Source organism: Lathyrus oleraceus, chromosome 5 (assembly GCF_024323335.1).
Source record: "Lathyrus oleraceus cultivar Zhongwan6 chromosome 5, CAAS_Psat_ZW6_1.0, whole genome shotgun sequence".
Lineage (NCBI taxonomy): Eukaryota > Viridiplantae > Streptophyta > Magnoliopsida > Fabales > Fabaceae > Lathyrus > Lathyrus oleraceus.
The window spans coordinates 106,203,329-106,219,970 of NC_066583.1; the positions used below are offsets into that span (position 1 = coordinate 106,203,329).

The 16,642-nt window shown below is 30.2% G+C and overlaps 1 protein-coding gene across 1 annotated transcript; it reads right to left on the minus strand.

The window, feature by feature from the left end:
* Positions 1-13,478: 13,478 nt before the first annotated feature.
* LOC127079037 (beta-galactosidase-like) lies at positions 13,479-16,174 on the minus strand. The gene is made up of 2 exons (XM_051019451.1): positions 13,826-16,174; positions 13,479-13,744 (listed from the first exon to the last, which is right to left on the minus strand). The coding sequence occupies exons 1-2, from the start codon at positions 15,993-15,995 to the stop codon at positions 13,479-13,481; spliced, it is 2,436 nt and encodes an 811-aa protein (XP_050875408.1). The 5' UTR covers positions 15,996-16,174.
* Between the last annotated feature and the right edge of the window lie 468 nt (positions 16,175-16,642).

Below are 16,642 nucleotides of genomic sequence, written 5' to 3' on the forward strand. Positions count from 1 at the left end.
GAATTTTCTAACAATCTTAAAAGTATTAGTAACATAATGGCTTCAGACGCTGTTGTTTCAAGCATCAAAGTGATGAACCAGGATCTTGTCAAGTTAGATCGATTTGATGGAACAAATTACACAAGATGGCAAGACAAGATGACATTCCTATTGACTGCCCTGAAGGTTCACTATGTTCTTGATCCCGACCTACAACCAATACCTGAACCAACAGAAAATGATTCGGAAGAACTCAAGAAGGAGCGCAAGAAACGCAAGGAGGACGAACTGCTTTGCCGTGGACACATTCTGAATACTTTATCTGATCGTCTCTACGACCTCTACACAGACAATCCATCGGCAACAGAAATATGGAAGGCACTAGAATTCAAGTTCAAGGCTGAAGAGGAAGGTACGAAGAAGTTCTTAATATCTAAATATTTCGATTTTAAATTCTTAGATTCTAAGCCCATTCTTCCCCAAGTGCATGAATTGCAAGTTCTGGTCAATAAAATAAAGGCAGTAAAAATAGACATCCCTGAGACCTTCCAAGTCGGTGCAATTATTGCAAAATTACCACCTTCATGGAAAGGCTACCGAAAGAAATTGTTGCACAGTTCCGAGGACTTCTCCTTGGAGAAAATTCAGAAACATCTTCGAATCGAGGAGGAATCGAAGGAGAGGGAGAAATCAGAACCCCCTACTCATTTCAAAACAAACGCTGTGACCAACAAGGGAAAGAAGAGACATGATGGCATAAAGAGTCATCTTGGACCAAAGAAAGAACATAACAAGTTCAAGAACTCTGGCGGTCATAAAGGTCCAAAGAACGGATGTTTCGTATGCGGTAAACTTGGACACTATGCTCAAGATTGCAGACAAAATAAAGCAAAAAATGAGATCAATGCAATTCGATCAGATGATGACATAATTGCTACAGTGAGCGAAATTATGGCAATCAAAGGAAAAGTTCAAGGTTGGTGGTATGACACTTGTGCTACAGTGCATGTTACTTATGACAAGGCTGCATTCAAAACCTATTCTGAAGCAATTGATGGACAAGAGGTACAAATGGGAAATGAAGTCCGCTCTAAAGTTGTTGGAACCGGTTCGGTCGAACTTAACTTCACTTCTGGAAAGAAAGTTACACTTGTAAATGTGCTTCATGTTCCAGACATGAATAGGAATCTTGTTAGTGGGGATTTATTGGGAAAACCGGGTATTAAATCTGTATATGAATCGGGCAAACTTATTTTGACCCGTAATGGTGTATTCATTGGAAAAGGATATTCCGCAGAGGGAATGATCAAACTATGTACTAATGATAATATTATTAATGAAATTTCTAATTCCGTTTACATGCTTGATTCCGTTTCTTTATGGCATAATAGATTAGCACATTGTGGTATTAGTTCTATGAAGAGACTAATTAAATCTGGACTAATTTCATGTAATATAAAGGATTTCAAAAAATGTGAATTATGTGTTGAATCAAAAATGATTAAGAAGCCTTTCAAAAGTGTTGAAAGGAAAACGAAATTACTTGATCTTGTGCACTCAGATTTGTGCGAATTTAATGGCATGTTGACACGTGGAGGGAATAGATACTTTATTACATTCATAGACGATTCCTCTAGATACACTCATGTATATCTCTTAAAGCATAAAGATGATGCATTTAATGCCTTTAAGACTTATAAAGCAGAAGTCGAAAATCAATTAAATAAAAGTATAAAGGTCCTTAGAAGTGATAGGGGCGACGAATACTTTTCAATTGAATTTGATGCATTCTGTGAAGAGCACGGTATAATACATGAATGTTCGGCACCACGAACACCGCAACAAAATGGCATGGCAGAAAGAAAGAATCGAACATATCAAGAGATGATGAATGCCATGTTGATGCATTCTAAATTACCCCTTAACTTGTGGGGTGAGGCATTATTGTCCGCCTGTCATATAATCAATAGAATTCCGTTAAAGAAAACTGGTATATCTCCATATGAGTCATGGAAAGGCAGAGCGCCAAATATCGATTACTTTAAAGTGTGGGGGTGTGTGGCATACTACAAAAACATGGACCCTAAAAGAACCAAGTTGGGTCCTCGAGGAATAAGATGTGCTTTTGTAGGATATGCACAACACAGTAAAGCATATAGACTCTTAAATCTAGAATCTAATGTAATTGTTGAATCCCGGGATGTAGAATTCTTTGAAAACCTTATCACAAAGGATAAAGGATCGGAGTCGGCCACTAATAAAGAATCTCATGAAGATAACTCTTCTCGGATTGTAGAAATACAAACTGAAGGCACTCCTATAATCATTGAACCACAACCCGAGCCTAGGATAAGCAAGAGAATTCGGAAAACAAAGAATCTAGGACCAGATGAGATTGATTCTCAATCTATTTCCTTTTATCTTGTTGAGGGAAATTGTAAGAACTTTGTTCAACGCATTCCGATTATTCTTCAAGTGGAAGATGATCCAAAAAACTTATAAGGAAGCAATAACTTCAAGGGACTCCACTTTTTGGAAAGATGCTATCCAAGATGAAATGGATTCAATTGTATCAAACCACACTTGGGAACTTGTTGACTTACCTAAGGGATCAAGGCCCATTGGATGCAAGTGGGTGTTTAAGAAGAAATACCATAGCGATGGTACTCTAAACACTTATAAAGCCAGATTAGTGGCAAAGGGATTTAGACAGAAAGAAGGCATAGATTACTTCGACACATACGCACCAGTAGCAAGAACAACTACTATTAGATTGTTGTTTGCCTTAGCATCTTTGAATGATCTTATAATCCATCAGATGGATGTTAAAACAGCGTTCCTAAATGGAGATCTCGATGAGGAAATCTACATGGAACAACCGGAAGGCTACCTGCTTCCTGGAAATGAACAAAAGGTGTGTAAACTTGTCAAATCCTTATACGGACTAAAACAAGCACCAAAACAGTGGCATCAAAAATTTGACTCTGTAATACTCTCAAATGGATTTATTCCTAATTCTTGTGACAAGTGTTTATACACAAAGACGTGCAAAACCACTGTAATATTCCTTTGTCTCTATATCGACGATATGTTGATCATTAGTAATGATTTAAAAGGAATCTTAGAAACAAAGAAGTTTCTAACATCCACTTTCAAGATGAAAGATCTTGGACTTGTTGACACAATTTTAGGGATTAAGGTTAAGCGAAATAGTGGGGGTTATGAACTTAGTCAAACCCACTATATTGAGAAAATGCTTGATAAGTTTAAACATCTAAACTTTAAGGAAGTAACCACTCCATTTGATCATGCCAACAAACTTCAAAAGAATAATGGAAGATCAGTGGCTCAATTGGAATATGCAAGTGCAATAGGGTGTCTAATGTACCTAATGCAATGTACCAGACCCGACATATCATTTGCAGTCAGTAAAATGAGTCGATTTACTAGTAATCCAAGTAATGAACATTGGAAGGCAATTACAAGGATTTTTGGCTATCTACTGAAAACCAAGGACCTTGGTCTTCACTATGGAAGGTTCCCTGCCATATTAGAAGGATACACTGATGCGAGTTGGATATCTAATATTAGAGACCATAAATCTACAACTGGATGGATATTTACACTTGCTGGTGGAGCAATTTCTTGGAAGAGCAAGAAACAAACATGCATTACACTTTCGACCATGGAATCAGAGTTTGTGGCTCTCGCTTCCGCCGGTCAAGAAGCGGAATGGTTGAGGGATCTTCTGTTGGAAGTTCCATTGGCTAAAGACAATGTCTCAAAAGTGATGATACATTGCGATAGCCAAGCCACATTAGCAAGAGCATTCAGCGAAGTGTATAATGGAAAGTCTAGACATATAGGACTTAGACATTCGTTCGTAAGAAAATTGATTAAGGATGGAATCATTTCACTCACCTACATACGAACATGCTATAACTTAGCAGATCCGTTTACTAAGCCACTGGCCAGAGACTTAGTACGAACAACCTCGAGAGGAATGGGGTTGAAACTCCTTAAATAAAGGTTCCGACAGCGGCAGCAACCCAATCTTATGTTAACAAAACATTAACTTCAAGATTCAATGGGTAACAACAAGTCGTTGAATTGGATGTAAGTCAAGAATTTGGGAAATAAGGTTGACTGTGTTGAATTGAGGGTTGAGGTTTCCAAAACCTCTTAATGAAGTTCATTAACGAAGAAGAGTATCTATTGGAAAGGATGCTATATGAACCTCACCTATGTGAATTTTGAGATGGTGCCGTCTCAAAGTGAGAGTTGGAGTTTCTCTCATGAAAAAATTCATGAAAAGGATAGCATATGGCCATAAATAAGTGCTAAGCGAGATATGTAAAGGAAGAACCTTTAAAGAGTGTGTGTAAGGTAACGCCGGTCTGATCCCATGGATTAATGGTTTAAAAGCTTTGCTACCAAACATTCCGATTAAACTCTGCGTTATCCTCACTAAGGTTAAGTTTAAAATCGAAAGATACCTAACTGTATTAACACTTTTTATATTTCACTATCTGGAATGATTTTTGTCATTATTAGAACTAGTGGGGGATTGTTGGAAATTGTTTTGCAATATTAGTTCCAAAATGACAAAAGAGTTAAATAGCATTTAATGATTTGAATTCAATTTTTTAGTTATTGTTTTGTTCGAATTTTGAATTCAATTTTCATATCTTTTCATGAAATAGTGTCATATATGAAACATTGTGTTTTATGGTGAAATGGTGTTGTTTCATCAAAGGTTGCAAACTTTTGAAACAACATCCATATCTCCTATAAATATATGATTCTATTCAAAAAAATAAAAAAAGAACTAAAAACGAATTTCTCTTCCAAATTCCAGAAAACCTTCCTTGCATTTCGGGTTCTTCACTTGTCTTGTGCAGACTCGAAATAAGGCTGACATTATCCTGAGTGTTCTTGCATTTTCCAACTCTAAGACATAATAAAAGAGTGCTTGAAATACTTTTAAGGAAAGTGATTCTCAATCACGATTCAGTCCTGGATCCATTTAATTTTACCGAATTTTCTAACAGTGCACAAGTAAGCATTTTATATGGTAGTGGACAGTCAACAAGACCAAGGCAATGACCCTAACTAATATTTATATTACGTTACTAAATATTCTAATTTGTCGAGTACCGGTATGTATATTTACATTATAATATTCAAAACAAAATTCAATTTCTATTTATATCTATTAAAACCAATGCAACAAACACCTAACCTTAACTTCTTAAAAAATAATCCACATCATTCGATTAGATCATGTGTACAACTTTTACTAAACCACTAATCAAAATACCACTATTTGCCAACACCCCATATGATATTCTTTGACTCTTTCCATACTAAAATCCATTTTCTCCCTCTCTAATTTCTCCAAAACCAGGCTAGGAGTGGCAAAACTCAGAGAAATGGAGAGAAACTTATAATTTTGTACCTTAAAGAAAATGGTTTCAAGTACTTCTCAGTAGAATAAGAGAGTAATCAAAGTAATCACTACTCCTGTTGCAAATATCTCAGGAAGTCATTCTGTTCTTGCAAAGTTGATTTTGAATTTCTCTAATTACATTTCTCGATTTTGGATTAGTGTTGCATAATTAGTTATGTGTGTGGTTGTTATTGCAGGATTATATTTTGGATTTCTTCCATCACGATTAGATTTTCATCTTCCCACCGTTATGGAAAAATAGATTTTGGAATGTTTTCTTGCAAAATTCTATTCTGGATTTCTCCGACTGGATTGTTGTTCTTGCAGAATTCTACTTTAGATTTCTCCAATATTATGAAATGATTCAAAATCTTCAGAAAAGAACAATGTTAGGGAATAAACAAATTTGTTGCAACGTTTTCAATCCCTCTTCTTTCATTCCAAGTAGTTTCATCAAACAATATCAATAAAATGAGTTTAAAATCCATGTATGTTAATTTCATTTAGAAACTTCTTGCATTTGCTTTCTTAACCACAATTATTAAGATCTTCGGAAAAGGTGGTTTGAAATGGATTAAAACTGATTTATCGTTGTTAACCCTTCCTAATACTTTAATTTTTGGAATTCCATTGTTGAAAAATATGGATAATGATGAAGTTGTTGTTCTTTTAGCTTAGATTATTATCTTAAAGAGTATGCTTGTTTTCTTGTAGAGTTTGATTTGGTACAATTTGCTTTTTTTGTATAGGAATTTAATGTTGTCAAGAACATGCTATATGCACCTTCTTCACAAACTACATAGGTACAAGACAAATCAATTTTGGTTTTCCTTTCTTGCATAATTCTATTTTTATTTCACTAAATTTTTTAAAAAATATAACACATATTACATTTTTATGCCAAATATTAATAGTATCACAAATGGCCAAAGTAAAAAATTACCAGAATGAAATATTTACCTACCTACTAATAATATTATAATAATTTATTTTAAATATAACATAGGAAACAATCGATATGGAAATAATTGAAAGAGATCACTTTCTACCACATGTTATTCAAGTTAATAATTAACTAAATTTATTATTATTGGTAATCAAAATATTTAATGTTAAATTAGAAATAATAAACATAGATATTAAATGTCTTTTAGATTATTATGAATGTTTTTTATTATTATGAGAATTAAATTTAACACCTTTAATAGTTAAAGGCATATGAAATATGTATAATGTATTATATATATTAATCATTAATTCTAATATTAATAGCATTACAAGGGTATAAAAAAGTTACTAAGATAAATATTAAATAAAAACAAATTTTACTACAATTTTTTTTCATAAACAGTATTTATTAAAATTGATTTATCACCATTTAATTTGAATCAACAAAAATTAATTTTATTCTGTAATAAAAAATAAATTTTATCTGTCACTAATAATAGGGGATGGCCGACTACTTTGAAGACAAAAACATCACAAATCATTATAAAAAGTTATTGAAAACATTAATGTCATAAAATATAATGTCATCATTAAAAAAAACGAATGATAAAATATTTACAATAAATTATATTTAAAGTTGTTCTCAATTAAATTAAATAATGAATATAATAAATATTTAAATTTTATATTATTAACATTATTACTGAAAATTTAAAAACTCATTGAATTCTATTACATTATACTTTTGATTATCCATATGTAATTTAACTTAATTTTTAATTTTTATTAATAAATAATAAAATAACATCAAATTTACATCTATTTATTTCCTAACGATAATAGAAAGTTATCAATTTCATTTTTGAACTAAATTGAAATATTTATTACCAATAAAGATTTAATAAAAACTTTAATTGGAGTTATGATGAAACAATTACACTACACTTCATTTTAACCATTAATATTATCATTTTAATTTACTATATTATTTTTCAAAAAAAGTATAAATAAAATATTATTTATGAGCACAAAAATGTCATAAATAATTGTAAAAAATTATTGAAAAAATTGATGTCATAAAAGTTAATTTCATCATTAAAAAATGTGATAAAAACTAAATAATGAATATAATAAATGATTTAATTTTGTATTATTAATTTTTTTATTAAAAATTGAAATATGAATGTGAATAATAAATAAATTATTTTACTTATAAACATTAAAAAAAAATTACATATAAGATTTTATCCTAAATATTAACAACACATAATAAAATGACTACTGGGACTTTAATATTTTAAAAAATGCTTGAAAAATGACTACGGGAACTCTTTTGCCAAGTCCTCCGGTACACAAAAATTAACTATCGGAACTCTTTGGCAAAGTCTTCCGGTATACAAAAAAAATATTAAAAAAAATTTGAAAAATAACTACCGGTACTCTTTTGTAAAGTCTCCCGGTATACAAAAAAAATTATTATTATTTTAAAAAATAAATAAATAAATTAGTTAAAAATATATAAGGATAAAATTTGTAAGGGTGTAAGGATAAATATAGGGGTATGAGGTAAAAATTTGCTGGCACAAAGGTCTAAAAAACTTTAATTTATCACAAAGGATATATAAACCCGAATATATCTACTTTTTTTGTAAGAATTTAACGCATGAATTAATGATAATAAATAAAATAAACTTTTTTTTAAATCATTAAAGATAATCAATAAATTGATGGACTTAAATTACTTACCTATTTAATTATTGACAATTTTAATTTTGTTATAGTTAAGAATTAATTGGATTTCAATTTCATATTTAGTGGTTAACCCTTGCATAGAATATTCCTTTATTATTATCACAATTTCATTCATTGAGCCGATTAAAATAATAAACATAGGAAAATGTATACGCTTCAGTCTTAAGAAAAGTCATAGGAACGCATTGTTGTATATAAACAACAATCTCTTAACTTTTTTTAATACCACACCATAGCAACTATCTTAACATCGATCATAAATGATAATGATTGCTTACTCTGAGTCAGAGTCGTTTGATTGTGGAACGTTTATAATGTGCGAAATAAAAAAGAACAAACATTAGTAGAAATAATTTTGTTAGATGAAAAGGTAATAACTTGTTATTTAAAATATTGTGTTTATTGTTAGCAAAATATACTTTTATATTCAAAATATTTAACATTATTATTTTTTCTTTATAAAATAATTGATTCTAATATTTTATTGCTATATATTTTTTTCTTCAGGGAACTCCTTTACATGTAACAAAAGCCAAATAGCTTATACCACGACTTAGAGACATGATAGAAGAGAGAAATTCATATACCATAACAAAATATAAAAAATACTTCATGTAAATGAAACATACAAACCAATCAAAGGCTTAAAAATGCATGTTTTTTAGGAACGACTTATGTCATAAATATTCAAGACTCATACTCCACAATTCCACACTATTATTTTGAAATTGTCACCATAGAAACAATTTTAGAAAGAGTTGGAGACAACAATGTTCTTTCTGGTAGTATTATACATAAGTTACCCTACAACAATATAAATTATATTATATAACTATATTCAGGTTTCTTTTCAGACATGATTGGAGCGCTTCATTCTCTTGGACATTAAGAACACATTTACTCATAAGGAAAACCTACAAAAATTCTCAGACTTGAGTTAAGGCTACAAGAGTAAGATTTTAACTACCCATATTTGCTTATTCATATAGTCGTATATAAATTAAGTGTATTAAATTAAAATTAATCTAAACATTATAATAATAATTTATTCATTTATACATATGAATGAAATTGTAAAGGCCATGTTGTGGGAAGAATAGCTATTGAATTTGAAAATTTGATGATAAGTCAATAAAAAAAATGACCATAGTTGCAATCACCTCTACAATAGTGAATGTGTTTAGAGGTAACTATATATTTAAATCTTATATATATTATATTCACTCAGAAGTATTACCATTTTCACTAATAAACTTAAATTTTTGATCCACCGCTCGATCAACTCAACTTCAACTATTCAGATTTACATCAATCTAGAAAATTCAGAATTTTAAAAAATTAGTGTACCCATTGATTATACTTTATTTGGTTACTAATATTTATTAATTGTGTTTTTATTCTGTATAAACTATACACTCCATCAAATACTTAGCTAGAAATAAAGGAGATTCCTATCATTGAGTTTTAAAATATGTCACCTCAAAAGATAATGACTCAAAATAGAACTACACTACAAAATGTAATGGCAATGACATGAGAGTCAGATATTAAGGTACACTATACATTTTAATTAAAAAATATTTTGTAAATACAATTATGTTATTTTACTTACCAAATTTTTTAAACTTTTAAATATAGGAAGTTTTCTTCACAATTTCAGTAACTATAAATGAAATTGACGATAGGTTTGGATGGCATTACATTGGATGTGAAAAATGTATGAAGAAACATCACCAAGAATGCCATGAATTTAGGTGTCCTTCGTCTGAACCACCTTCCAAATACTCTAAATAAAGGTTAGACATTTGCAATCATAAACCATCTTATTAAAAAAATTATTATTAATATAAGGTAATGCCGAAATGTTAAAAGTTGAATGTATAAACTTTTTTTTTTGAAAAATGTGCATTGTTTTTATTAAAAATTGATAAATAATTTTTTCATTGTTTTTCCAACACAAACTTTCCATTTTTAGACTACTTAACATGTGCCCTTAGGGCACAAGTTAATCACATGTTCAAGATAATATTGAAAGTGTTCCATGAAACCGCTAATGCGAGTTTTTATAAAAAAATTAATATATATCATAAATAAAATTTTATTTTATTTCAAAGACTTATTTTTACCATATGCACAACCTTCTTTACAACCAGCGCATCACGCAGGTCGTATACTAGTTTACTATCACTTATAAAACCAAAACTCATCGGTTTATGATTGGTGGGGAGCATACCATTTCGCTATATATAATTATATCATAAGAAAATATTTGACATATATTTGGTATCTCTTGGTGATTCTTGTAACATCCCATACTTTCCGCAAGATATTGTTCAGAATATACTATTAAAATGCGACTGCTTTTTTATTTCTAAAATGGAATACTTATAATGATAACTGAAATAAAATTCAAGAAAAAAAGGTAGACTTAATAAATTTGAGCAACAGTTGGAAAAATCTCTAACGGAAGAAAATCAAGTAAAATAGTGTACCATAACGACCAATAATTAAATAAAGTGTTAATTTGCAAAAATCATGTTTTTTCCCTTACGCACTTCGAGCAACACATTCAATCATAAATTTCACCTAGAGTATCTAAAATGTTAATTGTACGGGTCAAATTCCATATACACATTGAATCATGTTGACTATAACAAAATATCATAAAATATCACAAAACACTTCATTAAGAAAAATATAATTAAATTTTTTGTATATATATATATATATATATATATATATATATATATATATATATATATATATATATATATATATATATATATGAAATACAATGAAACCAAAACCACTACTGAGACATTGACAACCCAGATATGTTAACTCATTTAAACGGGGAAGCGGTCATAAAGACTCCTGCCACAAAGGTATAAAAAAACGTTAATTTATCACAAAGGATATGTAAACCCGAATATGTCTACTATTTTTTTTAGGAATTTAACATATGATTTAATGACAATAAATAGAATAAACTTTTTTTTAAATCATTAAACATAATCAATAAATTGATGGACTTGAATTACTTACCTATTTAATTATTGACAATTTTAATTTTGTTATAATTAAGAATTAATTGGATTTCCATTTCATATTTAGTGGTTTACCCTTGCATATAATATTCATTTATTATCATCACCCTTTCATTCATTGAGCCGATTAAAATAATAAACATAGGAAAATATATACGCTTCAGTCATAAGAAAGGTCATAGGAGAACTTTCTTAACATCGACCATATTCACTATATATCCATTCGTAGAAATGATTTTGTTAGACGAAGAGGTAATAATTTTTTATCTAAAATATTGTGTTTATTGTTCACAAAATATACTTTTATATTCAAAAAATTTAACATTATTACTTTTCGTTATAAGTTAATTGATTTTAATATTTTATTGCTATTTTTTTTCTTCAGGGAACTCCTTTACATGTAACGAAAGCCAAATAGCTTATACCACAATTTAGAGAAATGATACAAGAGAAAAATTTATATACCATAAAAAATATAAAAAAAACTTCGGGTAAATGAAACATACAAACCAATCAAAGGCTTAAAAATGCATGTTTTTTTGGGAACGACTTATGTCATAAATATTCAAGACTCATACTCCACAACTCCACACTATTATTTTGAATTTGTTACCATAGAAACAATTTTAGAACGAGTTGGAGATAACAATGTTCTTTCTGGTAGTATTATACATAAGTTACCCTATAACAATATAAATTGTATTATATAACTATATTTATGTTTCTTTTCAAACATAATTGGAGTGCTTCATTCTCTTGGACATTAAAAACACATTTACTCACAAGGAAAACCTACAAAAATTCTCAGACTTGAGTTAAGGCTATAAGAGTAAGATTTTAACTACTCATACTTGCTTATTCATATATTCGTATATAAATTAAATGTATTAAATTAAAATTAATCTAAACATTATAATCATAATTTATTCATTTTTTCATATGAACGAAATTGTAAAGGCCATGTTGTGGGAAAAAATAGCTATTGAATTTGAAAATTTGATGATAAGTCAACCAGAAAAGAATCACAGGTCGATGATACCATGTGAAGATGGACTCTATGCAAATCATGCCATGGAAATGACAAGCTTTTGGCTATGGCTTGGAGAAGAAGAAAGAAAGGCTAACATGCATGCAACGATGAGAAAAGTAGAACCAATGTATTGGTTAATCTTAATCAGTTACATGAGCATTGTTTTGCTTATATATGAAGTAATCTTCAACTAACTAACCAACTATAGTGTAACTAACTTAGAGTTAAGTTATTTATGTTATGGATGTTAGTTACATCATCAACTAGTTACATCGGCATGTGCATGCGTATGATTTACATTATCATCATCATTTCTATTATCATTAACAAAATCAATAATAAAAATTCAACTCATCATCCAATTTAATATCACTAGCTTCTATGTAACTCTTAATAGTCTTAACACATTCATATTCTCTGGCATTGAGTCATCGTCTTTGTATATCATATTAAACAACTTCCAAATTAAACGTGTTTTATTTTGTGCGTTTTTACGGTCATAGAACTCTTTTAATTTATTCAACATTTATGACCTTGATTTTACTTCTTATAATCTTCTTCCTATGGGATAAATATGTTCAAACAAGTTATTCATCTATTTGAATTATTATTAAATAGGTTTTATTTTATATATTATTAATTTAATTTTTTGGTTGATTTTAGTAATTTTTTCTAACTTTACATTATATTTTATTTGAAATATTTTAATGAATTTACTTACTTAATCTTAAAATTTTATTTTTCTTTCATAAATATTTTAAAATATTAGTGGAAGTGGGAGAAATTTTGTAGAATTAAGTTTATAATTGGAGTTATAGATTTTTATGACATCTAATTGCATAATTTAATTATGATTTTAAATCATGGAAGTGAATAAAAAAATGTGAGATAGAAATAAAAGAGAAAAGAGGAACTGCACTAAAGAATATAATTCTAAAGATCGTCACATAAAAAAATTATGACGTGGCATAGGAAAATATAAAAGATATAAGAGTGCACCTGAACATAATCAAAGCCCATCATCAAAGTCATCACATAGGATTTGTACACTCCTAATTTGTTTTCTAAGATAATAATAGTTATTTATACTTTTTTTGTTTATTTGTCTAGTCTAAAGTAAGAAAATGAAACTATGATGACTAAGGTTGTAGCATAAGTAAAAAATTGAAATTTTAAAAATAAAAAGTGGAGCCCAACAGAAAAATATAACATAAAGAAATATATGTCACACATTATAGAATGTGCTAACATGGAGACAAATTATAATATAGAACTACACGTGCACCATTTGTACACGATTATCTTCAGGATTAGAGCCATCACATAGGAGTTGCACAGCTAGCTGGCCATTTACGCCACCTTTAGTTATTCCAAATATGGAACTTGTCACGTTAATTGAACATAATTGTTTTCCACCACATGCTTTTTCGACCACTGCCACACTATGGCGTGATTCCCATTCACCTACTTGAAATGATCCACAATTTCCTTGTGGATCTCCATAGCTCGCAAACTGGATTTTTGAAATAGTTTTTCCATCAGGGCATTTTAGTTCTAAGGTTTTTCCATAATCTGTTCTTGCACATATAAAATCAATTGCAACTGTTTGAACAGACACATTAAAAGGGCTTCCACCCATTTCCTCAAACAAAACCAACGTGTTACTTTTTGTGTCATTATTTAAGAATGACCTTGGCACATGGTAAAACCTCTGAGATGGTTCTCCACAGCCACTCAAACATTTATCAGCTCCATAATTTCCTCTATAATCACATTTAATATCACATCCATTTTTGTCAGCTACCATTGTAGGCCAATACCTTCCAATACTTTGACCATTAACCCATGCATGTCCTTTTGTAAGGCCTATGAAATCCAAGACTACAGAGTCTTTACCTTCAGGGGTCTTAAAAGTAGTCTTGTACCAAGTCAATGGTTTTCCTATAACAACATTGTTTATGTTCCATTGAACTCCATTTTTAATTTTAGAATCATAGAACCTTCTAGCCTCACCGTTTAATCCAACCTTGTATGACCAACTAGATTTTGATAAATCCATAGTATTACCTGAACTGGTTGCAATGAGTTTCACAGGACCCCCAACAATACCAGTTTCTTTCATATCAAAAGATGCACCATAATGCGCATGACCAACTGTACCACTTAGTAAACTTATAATGTTGGTACCTTGTTTTAACGAAACGATTTTTTCATATGTAAAACGAAGGTTATCATATGTTCCCCACTGTGGGCCAATATATTGTCCATTAACATAGGCATGAAGAACATGGCCTGATGTGTTCACTTGCAAAGTTGCATTACTCCAAGTGGATGTTTCATTGATGAAAACCTTGGTCATGTACCACAAATAATCACTAGCATCAACGGTAACACTCTTTTGCTCTAAAAGTTGAGACGCGTTAAATGTACCTATTGCTTGTAAGGTGTCTTCCACAGGGTCAGATGCCCATGTCCAGATGAGTGAGTTTCCTAATTCTTTAGATAGTTTCTTCACATAAACATTTGTTTGTGCATCAACCTTTGCAGTGTTGAAAACTTCCTTGTTGCAATCTTGGAGAATAGACACTGACCAAGAAGGCACATGGTATTTTCCATCTTGTTGTAGATCAACTTCAACATCCTTAGAATTATGTGAATTACTCAAAAAACAAAATTTTTCTCCAGTGGCATTATTTGCATATGTAGTCAAATATACTGAATCTCCATATTGCTTCTCTGTAACCGTTCCATTAGTGAGAACCTTCTCTCCTAACTTTATGGCGGCATGGAGTTTTTTAAGATGTCCCCATTTTGGTTGGTTCAAGTTACCATATTCATCAAGTGGTGCATCATAGTCATATGCTGTAATAATATATGGACCACCCGCAGTTCTTCCAAAATTTGTTCCTCCATGGTACATGTAGTAGTTTTGGAGGACACCACCGTTTTGAAAAAAACGTGCAACTGAAAATGCTACATCTTCAGCAGTTCTGTGTGGCTTCCTTTCACCCCATTTTTGGAACCAGCCAACCCAATTCTCTGTAAACATTTTGGGGCTTTTAGGATTGTTTGGCTTGAAATTATCACAATAATAACCATTGCATGTGTTGATAATAGGTGATGGAGCATTGTTTTGCTTGCACATGATCCATGGGACGCCGACATTTTGAGCTAAAGCCATCTGGGCACACCATTTAATGTATGCATTCCCATCTTCTCCATAATTAGTTATGACATCTCCATATTCATTCTCAATTTGAGCTAAAATAATTGGCCCCCCTTGTGGTGCAAACAATCCAGCTTCTTTGCACAAGGTCACAATCTTTGTTGTGAATATTTTCATTTCCTCCTTAAAAACTACATTGTCAGTCCTTAGTTGAATCCCTGGCAAGTTGTGTAACCACATTGGGAAACCTCCATAGTTCCATTCAGCACAAACATAAGGACCAATTCGAAGCACAACATAAAGACCTTCTTCATGAACATTTTTTAGAAACTTGATGAAGTCTAGATTTTCAGAAAAATCATATTGGCGGCGAATAGGTTCGTGAAGGTCCCAAAATATATATGTTTCGATGGCATCAAGACCACCATCTTTTGCTTTCTTAATAAGATCTGGCCACATTTGGGAAGTGCTGCGTGGGTAGTGGATTGCACCAGATATTATTATTCGTCGTTCTCCATTGATGATAATGGCATTTGTATCATATTCAACCGTTGTTGCAAATGAGAAAGCACACAACAAAAATGAACATACAATAAAAAAGAGCCCAATCCTGGGATTAAACATATTGTTTTGTTCTCCAAAAAAATATTATTGTGTATTGTTTAAAATCAACAGGTTTTTATAGGCACAATTTATTATTTTATTATCCTATTTTTAGTTTATTTGTAAGCCATGTATAAAATCTATCCAATTTGCTAAGATAGATATTTGGGTCTATAATTAACTTTCCTCCATAACTTAAATTGGTCTTTCGGTTATAAATTATGAATTGTCATTTTCTATTGTGAAAGTTTCTTTTGTAAAATATAAAATAACAGTTGGCTAAAAGATCTTATCTTCATTACATATTAGCTAGCCATCTTATGTTTGTACTCCTAAAAAAATCATATTAGCAACACACATCCAATTCCGATTATCATAAAAAAATACAAACAATTTTTTAATAGTTTTTTAACAATAACAATATTTTCTAAAAAACATAATTTTCAATTTCATAAAGTATTAAAATTTTCAAATAATATCTAGAATTAGAAATTAAAATTACAAAAATAAATTTAAGTAATTTAAAGAAGTTGTGATTTATTCACAAGATAACTTAGTATATTTGTATATAATTAAAAAATGGACTAATTATCCATAAAACTACTGAACAACTATTAATAATTATGAACATTGGTAAAGTTGTACAATATTAAAAAACTAAAATTATA

Coding starts and splice junctions, on each gene's coding strand:
- LOC127079037 (XM_051019451.1), bottom strand. CDS start 15,995: ATGTTTAATCCCAGGATTGGGCTCTTTTTTATTGTATGTTCATTTTTG. Junction 13,745..13,825: donor AATGGGTGGAAGCCCTTTTA/ATGTGTCTGTTC, acceptor TAAAATGCCCTG/ATGGAAAAACTATTTCAAAA.